The sequence below is a fragment of the Neovison vison genome, chromosome X (assembly GCF_020171115.1).
Source record: "Neovison vison isolate M4711 chromosome X, ASM_NN_V1, whole genome shotgun sequence".
NCBI lineage: Eukaryota > Metazoa > Chordata > Mammalia > Carnivora > Mustelidae > Neogale > Neogale vison.
Window position 1 is genome coordinate 73408410 of NC_058105.1, and position 17658 is coordinate 73426067.

The 17658-nt window shown below is 40.0% G+C and overlaps 1 protein-coding gene across 3 annotated transcripts in view; it reads right to left on the minus strand.

Annotated features, from left to right (window-relative positions):
* YIPF6 (Yip1 domain family member 6) overlaps nt 1–16437 on the minus strand; it is a 39681-nt gene extending 23244 nt beyond the window's left edge. For 2 of the 3 annotated variants that reach the window (XM_044234546.1, XM_044234545.1), the window contains exon 1: nt 16358–16437. In XM_044234546.1, coding sequence (XP_044090481.1) covers nt 16358–16414 — 57 coding nt within the window. In that variant the 5' untranslated portion in view covers nt 16415–16437. Of the gene's footprint in view, nt 1–16323 lie in introns of all 3 variants that reach the window. The other variant, XM_044234547.1, reaches the window with a different exon arrangement.
* Between the last annotated feature and the right edge of the window lie 1221 nt (nt 16438–17658).

Sequence of the window (17658 nt, forward strand, 5' to 3'; positions counted from 1 at the left end):
CTGTTACCCTTTCCTCTTTTAATGTTTTTAAACTAGTTTATCTTAACAACACCCTTCATTAAAAAATCTTTTTTTGAACCTTCAATATTATAGTCATCTTTTATTATAGTTAAATTTTATCTTTCATTTTATCTAACTTTATTTTTGTATACACATAGCGTTTTTTCTTCTAAAAAATTTGGGGCACAACTTCTTCTAATAGATCAAAATACACCCTAAATCTAGCACCGGACTTGTTCTAGTCTCCAGCCCAAGAAAATTCTCTACACTTTCTTTTTCTTTATTCTCCCAACCTACTTACCTTATCAACTCCTTTTTCAGAAATACAAAAAAAAGTTTTTTTCATCTTTATAGTCATATTCCATCCCTTCATTATGTTTACCCTTATATACATTTTTCATTTATTAAAATTTTGAGAGGTAGTTTCTTCTGAGAGACCAAAATACTCCCAAAATTAAGTGGGTGACCCTGTTCTAGTCATCAGTATTTTATATATATATATATATATATATATATATATATATATATAATATTTATATATATATATATATATATATATAATATTTTATATATATATATAAATATATATATATATACTCTTTTTTATATTGTTTCTTTACTTGTTTTCCTTTCTAATTTTCTTTCCTGAACATCTTTTTACCCCCTTTCTCCCCCCCAACAATTTGGGGTCTCTTCTGATTTGGTTAAAGCACATTTTCATAGGGTCTTTGCCACCCTTTTAGTATTTTATCTGCTCCTTCATACATTATCTGGACAGAATGACAAGGCGGAAAAACTCACCACAAAAAAAAGAACAAGAGGCAGTACCAATGGCTAGGGACCTAATTAATATGGACATTGGTAATATGTCAGATCTAGAGTTCAGAATGACAATTCTAAAGGTTCTAGCTGGGCTTGAAAAAGGCATGGAAGATATCAGAGAAACCCTACTGGAGAAATAAAAGCCCTTTCTGGAGAAATAAAAGAACTAAAATCTAACCAAGTTGAAATCAAAAAAGCTATTAATGAGGTACAATTAAAAAATGAAGGCTCTTACTGCTAGGAGAAATGAGGCAGAAGAAAGAATTAGTGATATAGAAGATCAAATGACAGAGAATAAAGAAGCTGAGCAAAAGAGAGACAAACAGCTACTGGACCACGAGGAGAGAATTCAAGAGAAAAGTGATACCATAAGACGAAACAACATTAGAATAACTGGGATTCCAGAAGAAGAAGAGAGAGGGGAGCAGAAGGTATATTGGAGAGAATTACTGTAGGGAATTTCCCTAATATGGCAAAGGGAGCAAGCATCAAAATCCAGGAGATGCAGAGAACATCCCTCAAAATCAGTAAGAATAGGTCCACATCCCGTCATCTAATAGTAAAATTTACAAGTCTTAGCGACAAAGAGAAAATACTGAAAGCAGCCTGGGACAAGAAGTCTGTAACATACAATGGTAAAAATATTAGACTGGCAGCAGACTTATCCACAGAGACCTCGCAGGCCAGAAAGAACTGGCATGATATATTCAGAGCACTAAATGAGAAAAATATGCAGCCAAGAATACTATATCCAGCTAGGCTATCATTGAAAACAGAAGGAGAGATAAAAAGCTTCCAGGACAAACAAAAACTGAAAGAATTTGCAAACACCAAACCGGCTCTACAGGAAATATTGAAAGGGGTCCTCTAAGCAAAGAGAGAGCCTAGAAGTAATAGATCAGAAAGGAACAGAGACAATATACAGTAACAGTCACCTTACAGGCAATACAATGGCAATAAATTCACATCTCTCAATAGTTACCTTGAATGTAAATGGGCTAAATGCCCCAATCAAAAGACATAGGGTATCAGAATGGATAACAAAAACAAAACCCATCAATATGCTGCCCACAAGAAACTCATTTTAGACCCAAAGACACCTCCAGATTTAAAGTGAGGGGGTGGAAAACAATTTACCATACTAATTGACATCAAAAGAAAGCTGGGTTGGCAATCCTTAGTTAGATTTTAAGCCAGAGACTGTAAGAGAGGAGGCAGGACACTATATCATACTCAAAGGGTTTGTCCAACAAGAAGATCTAACAATTTTAAATATCTATGCCACTACCATGGGAGCAGCCAACTATATAAACCAATTAATAAAATCAAAGAAACACATCGACAATAATACAGTAATAGTAGGGGACTTTAACAATCCCCTCACTGAAATGGACAGATCATCCAAGGAAAAGAGCAACAAGGAAATAAAGGATTTAAATGACACACTGGACCAGATGGACATCACAGATAACTTCAGAACATTCCATCCCAAAGCAACAGAATACACATTCTTCCCTAGTGCACATGTAACATTCTGCAGAATAGATCACATCCTGGGTCACAAATCAGTTCTCAACTGGTACCAAAAGATTGGGATCATTCCCTGCATATTTTCAGTCCACAATGCTCTGAAGCTAGAACTCAATCACAAGAGGAAATTTGGAAAGAACCCAAATACACGGAGACTAAACAGCATCCTTCTAAAGAATGAAAGGTTCAATCAGGAAATTAAAGAGGAATTGAAAAAATTCATGGAAACAAATGATAATGAAAACACAATGTTTCAAAATCTGTGAGACACAGCAAAGACAGTCCTGAGAGGAAAATATATAGCGATACAAACCTTTCTCAACAAATAAGAAAGGTCTCAAATACACAACCTAACCCCACACCTAAAGGAGCTAGAGAAAGAACAACAAAGAAAGTCTAAACCCAACAGAAGAGAAATAATAAAGATTAGAGCAGAAATCAATGAAATAGAAACCAAAAAAACACAACAGAATAAGTCAACGAAACTAGGAGCTGGTTCTTTGAAAGAATTAAAGACTGATAAAACCCTGGTCAGACTTCTCAAAAAGAGAAGATAAAGGACCCAAATAAATAAAATCATGAACGAAAGAGGAGAGATCACAAGAACACCAAAGAAATACAAACAATTATAAGAACATATTATGAGCAACTATGCACCAGCAAATTTAACAATCTGGAAGAAATGGATGCATTCCTAGAGACCTATAAACTACAACGACTGAACCAGGAAGAAACAGAAAACCTGAACAGACCCATAACCAGTAAGGAGATTGAAACAGTCATCAAAAATCTCCAAACAGGGCGCCTGGGTGGCTCAGTGGGTTAAGCCACTGCCTTCGGCTCGGGTCATGATCTCAGGGTCCTGGGATCGAGTCCCGCATTGGGCTCTCTGCTCAGCGGGGAGCCTGCTTCCTCCTCTCTCTCTGCCTGCCTCTCTGCCTACTTGTGATCTCTCTCTGTCAAATAAATAAATAAATTCTTTTTTTTTCTATTTGAGTTTCTCTTTGAGCTTTTTTTTTTCAATTTATTTATTTTCAGAAAAACAGTATTCATTATTTTTTCACCACACCCAGTGCTCCATGCAAGCTGTGCCCTCTATAATACCCACCACCTGGTACCCCAACCGCCCACCCCCCCGCCACTGCAAACCCCTCAGATTGTTTTTCAGAGTCCATAGTCTCTCATGGTTCATCTCCCCTTCCAATTTACCCAAAAGCACATACCCTCCCCAATGTCCATAACCCTACCCCCCTTCTCCCAACCCCCCTCCAAATAAATAAATTCTTAAAAAAAAAATTACAAACAAACAAAAGCCCAGGGCCAGATGGCTTCCCGGGGGAATTCTACCAAACATTTAAAGAAGAATTAATTCCTATTCTCCTGAAACTGTTCCAAAAAATAAAAATAGAAGGAAAACTTCCAAACACGTTTTATGAGGCCAGCATCACCTTGATCCCAAAACCAGACAAGGATCCCACCAAAAAAGAGAACTACAGACCAACATCCTTGATGAACACAGATGCGAAAATTCTCACCAAAATACTAGCCAATAGGATCCAACAGTACATTCAAAGGATTATTCACCACGACCAAGTGGGACTTATTCCAGGGCTGCAAGGTTGGTTCAACAGCCACAAGTCAATCAATTTGATAAAATACATTAATAAAAGAAAGAACAAGAACCATATCATACTCTCAATAGGTGCTGAAAAAGCATTTGACAAAGTACAGCATCCCTTCCTGATCAAAACTCTTCAAAGTGTAGGGATAGAGGGCACATACCTCAATATTATCAAGCCATCTATGAAAAACCCACCGCAAATATCATTCTCAATGGAGAAAAACTGAGAGCTTTTCCGCTAAGGTCAGGAACATGGCGGGAATGTCCATTATCACCACTGCTATTCAACATAGTACTAGAAGTCCTAGCCTCAGCAATCAGACAACAACAACAACAAAAATTAAAGGCATCCAAATTGGCAAAGAAGAAGTCAAATTATCACTCTTTGCAGATGATATGATACTATATGTAGAAAACCCAAAAGGCTCCACTCCAAAACTGCTAGAACTTGTGCAGAAATTCAGTAAAGTGTCAGGATATAAAATCATTGCTCAGAAATCAGTTGCACTTCTATACACCAACAGCAAGACAGAAGAAAGAGAAATTAAGGAGTCAATCCCATTTACAATTGCACCCAAAACCATAAGATACCTAGGAATAAACCTAACCAAAGAGGCAAAGAATCTGTACTCAGAATACTATAGTGTACTCATGAAAGAGATTGAGGAAGACACAAAGAAATGGAAAAACGTTCCATGCTCATGGATTGGAAGAACAAATGCTGTGACAATGTTTATGCTACCTAAAGCAATCTACACATTCAATGCAATCCCTATCAAAATACCATCAATTTTTTCAAAGAAATGGAAGAAATAATCCTAAAATTTACATGGAACCAGAAAAGACCTCGAATAGCCAAAGGAATATAGAAAAAGAAAACCAAAGTTGGTGACATCACAATTCCAGACTTCAAGCTCTATTACAAAGCTGTCATCATCAAGACAGTATGGTACTGGCACAAAAAACAGACACATAGATCAATGGAACAGAATAGAGAGCCCAGAAATAGTTCCTCAACTCTATGGTCAACTAATCTTCAACAAAGCAGGAAAGAATGTCCAATGGAAAAGAGACGGTCTCTTCAACAAATGGTGTTGGGAAAATTGGGCAGCCACAAGCAGAAAAATGAAATCGGACCATTTCCTTACACCACACACGAAAATAGACTCAGAATGGATGAAGGACCTCAACGTGAGAAAGGAATCCATCAAAATCCTTGAGGAGAACACAGGCAGCAACCTCTTCGACCTCAGCCGCAGCAACTTCATCCTAGAGACATTGCCAAAGGCAAGGGAAGCAAGGGCAAAGATGAATTCTTGGGACTTCATCAAGATCAAAAGGTTTTGCACAGCAAAGAAACAGTTAACAAAACCAAAAGACAACGGACAGAATGGGAGAAGATATTTGCAAATGACATATCAGATAAAGGGCTAGTATCCAAAATCTATAAAGAACTTATCAAACTCAACACCCAAAGAACAAATAACCTAATCAAGAAATGGGCAGAGGACGTGAATAGACATTTATGCAAAGAAGACATTCAGATGGCCAACAGACACATGAAAAAGTGCTCCACATTACTCGGCATCAGGGAAATACAAATCAAAACCACAATGAGATACCACCTCACACCAGTCAGAATGGCTAAAATTAACCATTCAGGAAACGACAGATGCTGGCGAGGATGGGGAGAAAGGGGAACCCTCCTACACTGTTGGCTGGTGCAACCATTCTGGAAAACAGCATGGAGGTTCCTCAAAAAGTTGAAAATAGAGCTACCTTATTACCCAGCAACTGCACTACTGGGTATTTACCCTAAAGGTATAAATGTAGTGATCCGAAGGGGCACGTGCACCTGAATGTTTATAGCAGCAATGTTCACAATAACCAAACTATGGAAAATACCTAGATGTCCATCAACAGATGAATGGATAAAGAAGATGTTGTATATATATATACAGTGGAATACTATGCAGCCATCAAAAGAAATGAAATCTGGGGTGCCTGGGTGGCTCAGTGGGTTAAAGCCTCTGCCTTCAGCTCAGGTCATGATCCCAGGGTCCTGGGATCAAGCCCCGCATTGGGCTCTCTGCTCAGCAGGGAGCCTGCTTCCTCCTCTGTCTCTCTGCCTGCTTCTCTGACTACTTGTGATCTCTGTCAAATAAATAAATAAAGTCTTAAAAGAAAAAGAAATGAAATCTTGCCATTTGCGACGATGTGGATGGAACTAGAGGGTATTATCCTTAGCAAAATAAGTCAATTGGAGAAAGACAACTATCATATGATCTCCTTGACATGAGGAAGTGGAGATGCAATGTGGAGGGTCTGGGGGGTAGGAAAAGAATAAGTGAAACAAGATGGGATTGGGAGGGAGACAAACCGTAAGAGACTCTTAATGTCACAAAACAAACTGAGGGTGCCCGGGAGGAGGGAGGTAGGGAGAGGGTGGTGGCGTTATGGACATTGGAGAGGGTATGTGCTATGGTGAGTGCTGTGAAGTGTGTAAACCTGGCGACTGACCGACCTATACCCCTGGGGCTAATAATACATTATATGTTTATATAAAAATTTTAAAAAATTAAGTAAAAAAAAAGAAAGGTGCTTCCAGGAAAACATAGGACATGGGAACTACTTTGCACACTGTAGCACAACACAGAATGACGCCGCGCACCACACAGATGTTTAAGAATTCTGCTAAAAGTTAAAATGAACTGCTAAAGGCCAAGCATGGACTTGTACGAGGGCACAGAGGCCCTGGAAGCATCAGACACAAGGGAATTTCACACCCACCTGAAGAGTCTTCTCCACAGACTTCCACTAGGTCTAGGTTTTGGCAAAGGGAGCAGCTGCCAATTCTGAGAAAAGCAAAGAGCCCTGCTTGGACCCTTCTCCCCTACAGAACAAGAGCCTTAGAGCAACTGGGGGAACTCTGCTGTCTCCAGGGAACAGGTGAAGACCCACTGCGACTGGTGAAAGAGAAAAGACAAATCTCTCTACTCCTGGGGAAGGGACAGGAAAACAGCCTGAGGCCAGACCACTACAGTCTCCTTCAACTGGGGGAGAAACACAATCACTGACAAAGTCCCACTCAGGAGACACAGGGATACAGGGACTACCTAAGACAAAGCCTGAACCAAGACAGCAAGGAATCCCCCCTCCCAGGCAATAAGTAGGGCATCAAAACAAATAGCAGTCTACTGCTAGGGGAGGGGCTAGAGGTTGAAGGAAGAACGACTATCTTATGCAAGGGCAAAGGGAAAATATAGAAAGCTTAGAATAGGGGCGCCTGGGTGGCTCAGTGGGTTAAATCCTCTGCCTTCAGCTCAGGTCATGATCCCTGGGTCCTGGGATCAAGCCCCACATCGGGCTCTCTGCTTGGCAGGGAGCCTGCATCCTCTCATCTCTCTGCCTGCCTCTCTGCCTAATTGTGATCTCTATCTGTCAAATAAATAAATAAAATCTTTAAAAAAAAAGAAAGCTTAGAATAGAACAGGAATATTAGGTAAAACACTGGGATGATCTAGCACCCACCCCATGGACCATGTAATAGAAAAAGAATTTGAAGCTGGTGACACATTGAAGGTTCCCATAGCAAGGACAAAACCCAAGCACAGTTCACCCCCTGACCAGACTGATCTAATCCCCACAGTAAAAACATAGCAGAAAAGATGTGCCACTTCCAGGCAGTCTCTACTCTTCTATACATGATGGCCAGCATTCAATAAAAAAAATTACCCCCCCACAATGAAGAAACAACCCACTATGATGAGACACAGCTATCAATAAAACCAGACAGACTCTGAGATGACCCAGATTTTAGAATTATCAGAATAAAATCAAGAGGACTATGATTAATATGTTAAAGGCTCTAGTAGAAAGGGCATATGCACAAATGATGATGAATTTCTGCAGAATTGGAAACTGTAAAAGTCAAATGGTAATGCCAGAAATAAATGAACATAGTAACAGATGAAGAATGCCTCTGACAGCTTTATTTGCAGATTCAACACAGCCAGAGAAAAAAATCAGTGATAGGTCAGTCAAAATTATCCAGACTACAACAAAAAGAGAAATTTTTATAGAGGAAAAAAATATGCCAAATCATTGTTGTATACCTGAAACTTACACTGTGTTATTATGTCAATCATTATCTCAATAAAACTAGAAAAACAAACAAAATCGAAAACAGAATAAGCATCTAAGAGCTGTGGGTCAATATAAAATGATTATATATATATATATATATATATAATCGGAATCCCAGAAGAAGAGAGAGAAGAGAGAGAAAATGTGTCCGAAGAAGTATTTGGAAAGATAATGACTGAATATTTCCCAAAAATAATGACAAACATCAAATGACAGATCCAAGCCCAGAGAACACCACTCAAGATAAATACCTAAAGACAAAACAAAACAAAAAATCCACAAAATTGGACACAATCAAACTAGTGAAAACCAAAAATAAAGAAAATCCTGAAGGCAGCCAGAGGAAAAAAGACACTGCATTCAGAGGAACAAAGATAAATAACAGATATTTCACCCAAAACTACCCAAGCTAGAAAAAAATGAAAGCACCTTTAGAATGCTACAAAAAAACTGTCAATCCAGAATTCCGAACCCAGGAAAAACAGCTATCAAAACGAAGGCAAAGTACTTTTAAAGCAAAAGCTGAGGCACACACTACAAAAAGTGTTAAAGAAAGATCGTCAGGAATGTGATATCAGAAGGAAACTTGGATTTACACAGGAAAAGAAGATCTCTAGAAATGGTAAAAATGAAGATAAATATAAAAAATATTTTTTTCTTGTTTTAAATTATTCTAAAAGATGATGGCCTAGAGCAAGGGCCACAAAACTTTTTCTGTAAAGGGCCTCAGAAGTAAGTGTTTCAGGCTCTGAGAGCTATGTAGATTGTGTGGCAACTACTCAACTCTGCTGCTGAGGCATGAAAGCAGTCCAAGACAAGACATAAACAATTAATAAAACCTTATTTATAAAAATAGGTAGTGGGCCAGATTTTAAATCATAAAAATATGACATTTAGAAGATAATTGGAAATTTGAACACTGATAAGATATTTGATATTAGGGAATTACTAACTTTTTCGATGTACTAATGGCATTGTGGTTATGTTCTTTAAAAACAGACTCCTTTCCTTCTAGAGAAACATGTTGAATATTTACTAAAGTAATGATGCCTGATATGTACTTCAAAATAATAGAAGGGAAATGGATAGGGCTACAGAAGAAAGAAGATTGGCTATAAATTAAGTATTGAAGGTTAGGACATGAGGGCATATTTTACCATTGTACTTTTATATCTCTGAAACTTCTTAATAGTTGAAAAGTAAACATTGCTAATTTTAGGGGCCATCTGAGTTCTTTTTCATTCTTGCCCCTCCTCCATCCGAAATGAACCTGAATACAATCCAGCTACTGTATCTTATTAGAGTTTACAGGAAATATGTGGATAGAGGAACACAGTAAAAATACCATGAGGATACAATCAGCCAAATACAGAAAAGTGGAGAGGTCTACAAGACAAATAACTGAATTTTAAAAAATAAATTAAAAACAGGAGAACATTTAAATATTAAGAGAGATTTATTATCCAAATGCAATTTGTTGACTTTGTTTGGATCCAGATTTGGGCAAACTATAAAAACATATGTTTTTAGAAAATTGTGAGATGATGAGCAGAGATTAGATGATACTGAGAAATTATGAGTTTTGTTATTGTGATAACAAAGAAAACGTCCTTCCCTGTTAGAGAAACACACTGACGTATTTACAGGTGAAGTGATATGTCTGGGATTTGCTTTTAAACACTCAGAAAAGGGGTGCCTGAGTGGCTCAGTCATTAAGTGTCTGCCTTCAGCTCAGGTCGTAATGCCAGGGTCCTAGGATGGAGGCCGGCATCAGGCTCCCTGCTCAGTGGGAAGGCTGTTTCTCCCTCTTCCTCTCCCCTGGCTTGTGTTCCCTCTCTTATTATCTCTGTCAAATAAATAAACAAACAAACACTCAGAAAAGATCGTGAAAGACAATAAAAAGACCATTAAAGATCAAATAAAACTAAGGAAAAATAACAACTCAAGGCAATGTAAGACCCTGGATAAGATCCTGGGACATTAGTAGAAAATCTGGTATAATTCAAATAAAATCTGTGATTTAGTTAATAGTATTGTGCGAATGTTAATTTCTGATCTGATCACTGTATACTATGATCACTGTATACTATGGTTATGTACAACGTTAACATTGGAGGAAATGGGATCAGGGCTATCTAGGAACTCTCTGTTGCAATTTTTCTGTATGTATAAAATTAGTTAAAAATAAACAGGTTAGAAATCATACTCCAAAGAAAAAGGAAGCTTTGTGCATTGTTGGTGGGAATACAAGCTGGTGCAGCCACAATGGAAAACAGTATGGATGTTCCTCAGAAAGTTAAAAATAGAATTACCATAGGATCCAGGAATTCCACTACTGGGTATTTACTCAAAAAACAAAAACAACTGGTGATGCAACATGGGGGCTTAAGGGGTAAGGAGAAGAATCAATGGAACAAGATGGGATTGGGAGGGAAACAAACCATAAGTGACTCTTAATCTCACAAAACAAACTGAAGGTTGCTGGGGGGAGGGGGGTTGGGAGAAGGAGGGTGGGGTTATGGACTTTGGGGAGGGTATGTACTTTGGTGAGTGCTGTGAAGTGTGTAAATCTGGTGATTCACAGACCTGTACCCCTGGGGATAAAAATATAAGTTTATAAAAAATTAAAAATTAAAAAAAAACACTAATTTGAGAACTATGTTTACTGCAGCATTTATTTACAATAGCCTAGATATGGAAGCATACCAACTCTCCTTTGATAGATGAATGGATAAAGATGTGGTGTCTATGTACAATGGAATATCATTCAGCCATAAAAAAGAATGAGATCTTGCCATCTGCAGCAACATGGATGGATCTAAAGGATAAGTAATGCTAAATAAAAAAGTCAGAGAAAGACAAGTACCGAATGATTTCACTCATACACGGAATTTAGGAAACAAACAAAAAAAAAAATGAACAAAGCAGGGGGGGAAGACCAAAGAACCAGACAGACTCTTAAACATAGAGAACAAACTTGTGGTTGCAAGATGGGGGGGGGTGGTTGCAGGGATGGGTGAAAATGATAAAGGGGATTAACAGTACATTTATTGTGATGAGCACTGAAATGTGTACAGAATTGCTGAATTATTATATTGTACACCTGAAACTATTATAACACTGTACATTAATTATACTTGAACTTAAAAAATAAATTAAAAAAAAAGATTAAGCAAAAAAAAAATCATACCCCAGAAAAAAAAATGTTGGGGAAATGAAATAAAAATGGCAGAATTTTGAAAGGTACCACTCTTTATTTTATTTACATACTTAAAAGCTTCTATGATAGGATTTTTAAATACATCACTTTCTTGTTTTTGCTATTCTCTCAAATTACTCTCCTTCCTCTCCTCTTCCCTGATCAAACTGCTCTGCACTCACCCACTCCCTTAATCCTTTGTAATTTGGCACTTCGCCTTCCCACAACTTTACTTTCCCCACGGATCTGTAACAGTGACCTCATAACCAAGAAGTACAAGGATCCTTTCACCCTCTGAATATTCTTCAGCATTTAATATGTCAATCACTCTTTTGAAGCTATATTCTCTCACTACTATGACACTGATCTTTCAGGCTCCAGGACTGATGCTCTGAGTTTTCATGCTGTCTGCAACTGCTAGGGAAGGCAAAGCAGTATAGAAGGAATGAGCTTCAAAGCCTAATTCAGCTCTGCCCTCACTTGGAGACGACACCATCATAAGGTTTAGGCAAGACCAGCATTTCACCTAGCCCGTGGTCAGCCCTCGATATATGATATTTGAAGAGTACTGGTTAAGAGTGCTGCAGGAAGCCATCCAGCTCTATCACCAACTACCTATATGACACTGAACAGGTTTCTTGACCTCTCCATACCTCAGTTCCTCATCTATAAAACTGAGAGAATAGTATCATCATCACAGGGTTGTTGTGGGAAGAAATGTCTTACTATGCATAAAGTACTCAGTAGGAGGCTCACAGCAGGGCTAGATACATGTTAGCTCTAGCTCAAGATGCCCAGGGGGTTAATTCCAGTTTTGTCACTTGTATAATGAAGAATTTGGCTGGCCTTTGTCTCCTGTTCCTGGAAGGTAGCCTCTAAACCCTTGGAATTTCCTGAATGATAGTGTTAATTTTGTTACTCATGGTGGGCCCTAACAGTTTAGCTAACAGGTGAGTCATGGTAGGCCCCTAGACACTTTATGCTAATGAGATGACTCAGCATGGGGGCAAACCATTCCAGACAGACAAAACACAAGTTTAGAGGGTTGAACCTTTGACTCCAGTGACATAAACCAGGCCTCCAGGGAGGGGAGGAGTCAATAATCTAGTCAATCATGCCTACAGAAAGAAACACTAATAAAGACTCTGGATACATGAGTGCACTTTCCTGATTGGCAATATTCTGCCTATTGCCACAGACTGATGTATAAGTGGGTACAAGGTCCTGACTCCACAGGGAGAAGACAAGGAAGCTTTGTGTTAGAGACCTTCCTAGGCCTCACCATATGCATCTCCCCCTTTTGCTGGTTTAGATTGTATCCTTTTGCTATAATGAAACTATAATTTTAAGCAGAGTGCTATCCTGAATTCTATGAACCATTCTAGTGAAGTATGGAGCTCGAGGGGATCATGGGAACCCCTGAATTTACAGCCAGTAGATCAGAAGTAAGGGTGGTCCTGGGAACATCCAAACCTGTGGCTGGTGTCTGAAGTAAGGGAAGTCTTGTGGAAGACTGTGCCCTTATCCTGTGAACTTTGGCCTAACTCCAAGTAATTGCTTTTGTAAGTCACTGCAGTCATTATAGTGCCATGTGGTTCCTATCATATCCCTCACCCCAACATTTCCTCAGTAACTCTTTTCAGGGAATTAGTGATACGGTTCAGAGAGCTGAGCCAGGATCTGTGGACTTCAAGCCCCACATATAACAGGGCTTCTAGGCCCTCAGCTAGTGGACCTTGCTCTCTGATTAGCCTCTCAGTGCAGATGAAAGGTGACTTGGAGCCAATGCCCCTTCCCTTCTCTTTGTGCAAGTAGGCTCTTGCACATGTATGCACAGAAACCCATGTGTACACTTCGCTGTCTGGCCTGGACCAATGAGGGGACAGATAGAGGCAGGGCCAAAAAGATATAGTAAAAGCAGAGACTGCAGCCTTAAGAGAGCAGCTGGGTCCAAATGGGTTATACTACCGACCAAAATCCTAGAGAAGAGAGTCAGTAAGTGGGGAGGGGGCCATCAAGCAGAAACCAGCTCAGACCAAGAGACTTGGCTTCAAGAAGTGGGGAGGGGTGACTGCTGGTGTGCTATTCAGCCAGCCCCTTTACCTGAGACCAAACATCCTTCCAGACCTCAGGCTAAAGCCATTATTACAGCTCTTTTTCCTGCTCTCCAAACAGACAAAGATAGGCATTACCAAAGACTACCTTCTCAACTCTATGCAAATGACTCCTAATTAAACCTAGTCCTGACTTCTGAGCCCCCAAGTCCAGGTTTTAGACAAACTGCCTATTGGATGGCCTGCCGATATCTCAAACTAAACACGACCAAAAGTGAATTAGTGAACTTTTAGGGTCCTCATCTTGTGTATTTCTGTGCAGGGGCATCAGTATGCTCCCATTTGTCTATAGCCTTGCTTTTCACAATGTGGTATGGAAGCAGTAGCAGCAGCAGTATCACCTGGGAGCTTGTCAGAAATGCAGAATCTTAGGTCTCATTTCAGATCTACCAAATCAGAATCTGCAACTTCACAAGATTCCCCAGATGACTGCTAGGCACATTATAGTTCAAAAAGCTCTGATCCAAGACACAGCCTCCCTAGCACACCAAACCCTCAAGGAACCTGCTGTCTCCAGTATTCATGACTCCACCACTGCTATAGTGCAGGTAGCAATCACTTGTTCTAGAACTACTGGTTTCGCTGGTCTAGATTCCAAACATTCCTCATAGTAACTCTCCCTCAATTATGTTGTCAAATTCATGATTTTAAACCCTTCCCTCCTCAAAAATTCCCACTGTTTCCTCATTGCCTATTAAACCTCCAAGATTACTAGTCAAGAAGAAGAAATAACACTTATTGTATAATCATTACTTGCCAGGCACTCTACCAAGTGTTTTTCATGTCTTAATTCACTTAATCCACCTAACAACCCTATGAGCTAATTATTATTGTATCTTCATTCTATAGATGGGGAAACTGAGGCATGGAGAGGTTAAATGACAGAGCTGAGAATCAAACTTAGATATTCTGACCTCAGTGCACAAATTCTTAACCACTGTTTCATGGTGCCTCCCTAATTCAGTAGCTTTATTTTTTTAAGGCTTACCTCCTAAGACTTCACTGTACTTTAGCAAAAGTGATCTACTTGTTGTTCTATAAATACATTAACACTTCCCAACTTCTGTACCCTCACCCTTGAGAGGTTGTGTAGTCTTAATGGAAATAATCTGGGCTTCAGAAGCAGACCTAGTTTCAAATTTTAGGTCTGGCCATTATCTAGCTCTAAGACCCTAGGGAAATCATCAAACCTCTCTGAGTCTCCTGTCCTCATCTGCAAGTAAAACACACTTTAAAAACCACCTAAGTGAAATGGTTGCTGTGAAGTTTAGAAAAAATGCCGGGGATGTCTAGTACAATCCTGGCACACAGCAGGTGCTCAATCATTGACAGCTCTTACGCTCACCTAAAATTTCAAATCCTACCCACCCTTTGACACCCTTTCAAATATTACTTCTACTGCATAGCTTGCTTTGTCACCCAAAGTGGACATAATAGCAACTCCCTTTAAATTTTGTTAATATTTTATGTGTAACTCTTTCTGATTTACTACCTTGTTTTACCATTATACATTTGTCATAGTAGACTGTAGGCACCATAAGGGCAAACCATTTGTATGCCCTAAAACAGCTAGCATAATGCACTGCATTGTGGGAGTTTAATAAACATTACTGAATAGAATTGGATTGGACATTGAGTAATGAATGACCAGAACCACTAAAATTAATTGGGGGAAAACATCATAAAAAAAGAGGTGGAACGGGAACTAAAAACAGCTAAGCACTTGTAACTATGTCACTACACACTGTGTGTATAATAGCTCAATAGTAATTTTATTAATTCTGTGATGAGTTACCATCCCATTTTCCAAATGAGGAAACGGGTTGAGAGTGACTTCCTCAAGGTCACAATTGTTCCATGACAACTTGGACCCACTCACTCTCTTTCATTGCTGCATTCCCAGTGCCTAAAGGAATGCCTGGAACATAGATGCTCAATAAATACTTGTTGAGTGAATGAAGAGATGAAAAAATAGTGCTAGTAAGTAGAACCAGGACTAGAAGCAATTTCACCTGACTCCCAGTTCAGTCCTCTGCTGTTAATTTGCCAATTTAAAAGAGGAAAAGGATGTACCATTTATTAAATAACTGTGAAGAAACTGAACACCATTTGGAAAGAGGGATTTTAGAGCAGAACATTGAATAATTACACTCCTCAGTTCATGACACTGTGTTTGACACTTTAAATTGTATCATTTCACTTTCCTAAAAACTCTTTTCGGCAGGTATTTTTATATCCATTTTATGGATGAAGAAACACTCCCCATGAAATGACTTGCCCTAACTCTCATAAGAGGCAGAGCGGGTGATTCTAGCCCAGGTAATTTTAACTCCAAAACCTGTGTCCTTCAGTAATACTTGCCCAGGCTTTGGGCTTGTACTTGCAATGGAATTCGTACCCAGTGTAGAGACAAGAGACAGGAGCGAGATAGCATCATGAAGAGCACTGCGAGGAGCTGCAACACGGAGAACAGGGATTAAATCAAGACTACTGAGGTCATTGAACAAATCAATAATCAAGTTATAAGGCCTATGGGAAGCAGTCTCATTAATCCAAGAATGCTGTTACTCCAACAACAACTAGTGACAGAACTTGATAACATGAAGGGCAGCAGAAAAAAAGATAATTAAGAAATCACCTAAAGCTCGGCATCCACACAATGTACGGGAGGAGGACAAGCCCTGAGAGTATGGGACAAGAAAGTGAATAGGAGTTTCTCAAGAAGGCGTGAAAGGAAAGAGGAGGGTAAAGAGGTTAGCCCTAAGAGCAGGTGCAATGTTGAGACTGGTTCTAGCATCGGGTATAGGACGGGCCTACCGGGAGGAAGGAGTTCCAGCCTTCTCCGGCCAGGAAGCCCATCATCCAACTTCCTTAAGAGCACTCTGCCTCACCCTCAGTCCCTTTTGCCGCAGAACCCAAGCTCACCAGGGGCCTGGGCGGTGTTGTCCCCGGGTCTCCTGAAGACTCGGCCGCTTTCGCCATCTTGGCCCTCCTTCTCCCGGGTCGCTCCCACAGGCCTTTGCGGAACCTGAGACGTGTAGGCTACGGCTGGTGAGCGCGTCATCGCGCGGCGGTCGCGTCACCGAAAGGCGCCCGACAGCGGCTGCCAGTGCGGTCACGTTGCTGTCTCCGTCCTCCTGGTGTCCGGGAGAGGGGCGAGTTGTCGCGCCTCGCTTCGCTTCTTAGAGACCACAGGTCTCGTTAGACGTGCCCCCCCCCTTTTCATACTCAACCCCGATCCGGGGATCGCTCCCCGTCTGCGTTTTCTTTTAATCCACCGCACCCGCGCATCCATTTGTCGCTCTCAGGGCGGGTCCGCAGAGCTAGCACTTCACGGAAAAACTGCGCCTCCACAGGCCGCAGAACAATTTGGCGGTTTCGTGCTCCTGAATAAAGCGATCAACTCCTCCTGACCAGCCGCTCCCTCTCCTGCTTTTCTGATTCTTGGCGCATTCCCCTCATCCCCCACTCACCCCGCTACCAGCCTTTTTCCACTTCTCAGTTTTTATAAACTATACAAGATTACTTTTCTTTCTCCCTCACCCCCTTTGAGGAGGGGCGAAGCTAGCTTCTCTGTATACGTTGGCCAAAATGTTAATCTCAGTACAACTTCTAAAATTGCTAAGTGATTTGGAGCAAGTACTAAAAATGTTTAATGTCTAAAAGAGGATGATTATTGTAGGAATAACAAAACCAAACCAAAAACAAACAAACAAAAACCAAAAACTCGGCGTGTCCCAACCTCTTTCCCCTACCTAATTCTGGGTCTTTCTCACTCCACTTTACCTCGGCGCCAGGTTAAAATGCGATCAGGAAATACAGTCATTTTTGATGCAAGAAGGATTCAGGATATCTTGAGTGTCCTTTGGTGGTGTGAATATCAGGTTTCCCCCGCTTTTAACAAGGTAGGGATGGGTGTGCAATAAAGTGCTTTATGTTTTTGTATAGGCAATCTAGAAAGAAATCAAGCCTTAAATTTAAGAAGAAAGAATGTGGAATATAGTGGGACGAAATTCTCAAATAAATGGTGGGGTGTGTGTGTGTAGGGGACTTGTGTGGTTTTCTTTGGTTTAAATATTCTCATAATTCTTCGGATCCAGCACATTTTCAGTACTTGCTCAGGTACTGATGGGAGCGATCTTAAAATTGAGACAGTAGAAATGAAACATTTCCTGAAACATTTTTTATAAAGATTTCACTTATTTGATGTAAAGCCCAGAGAGCAG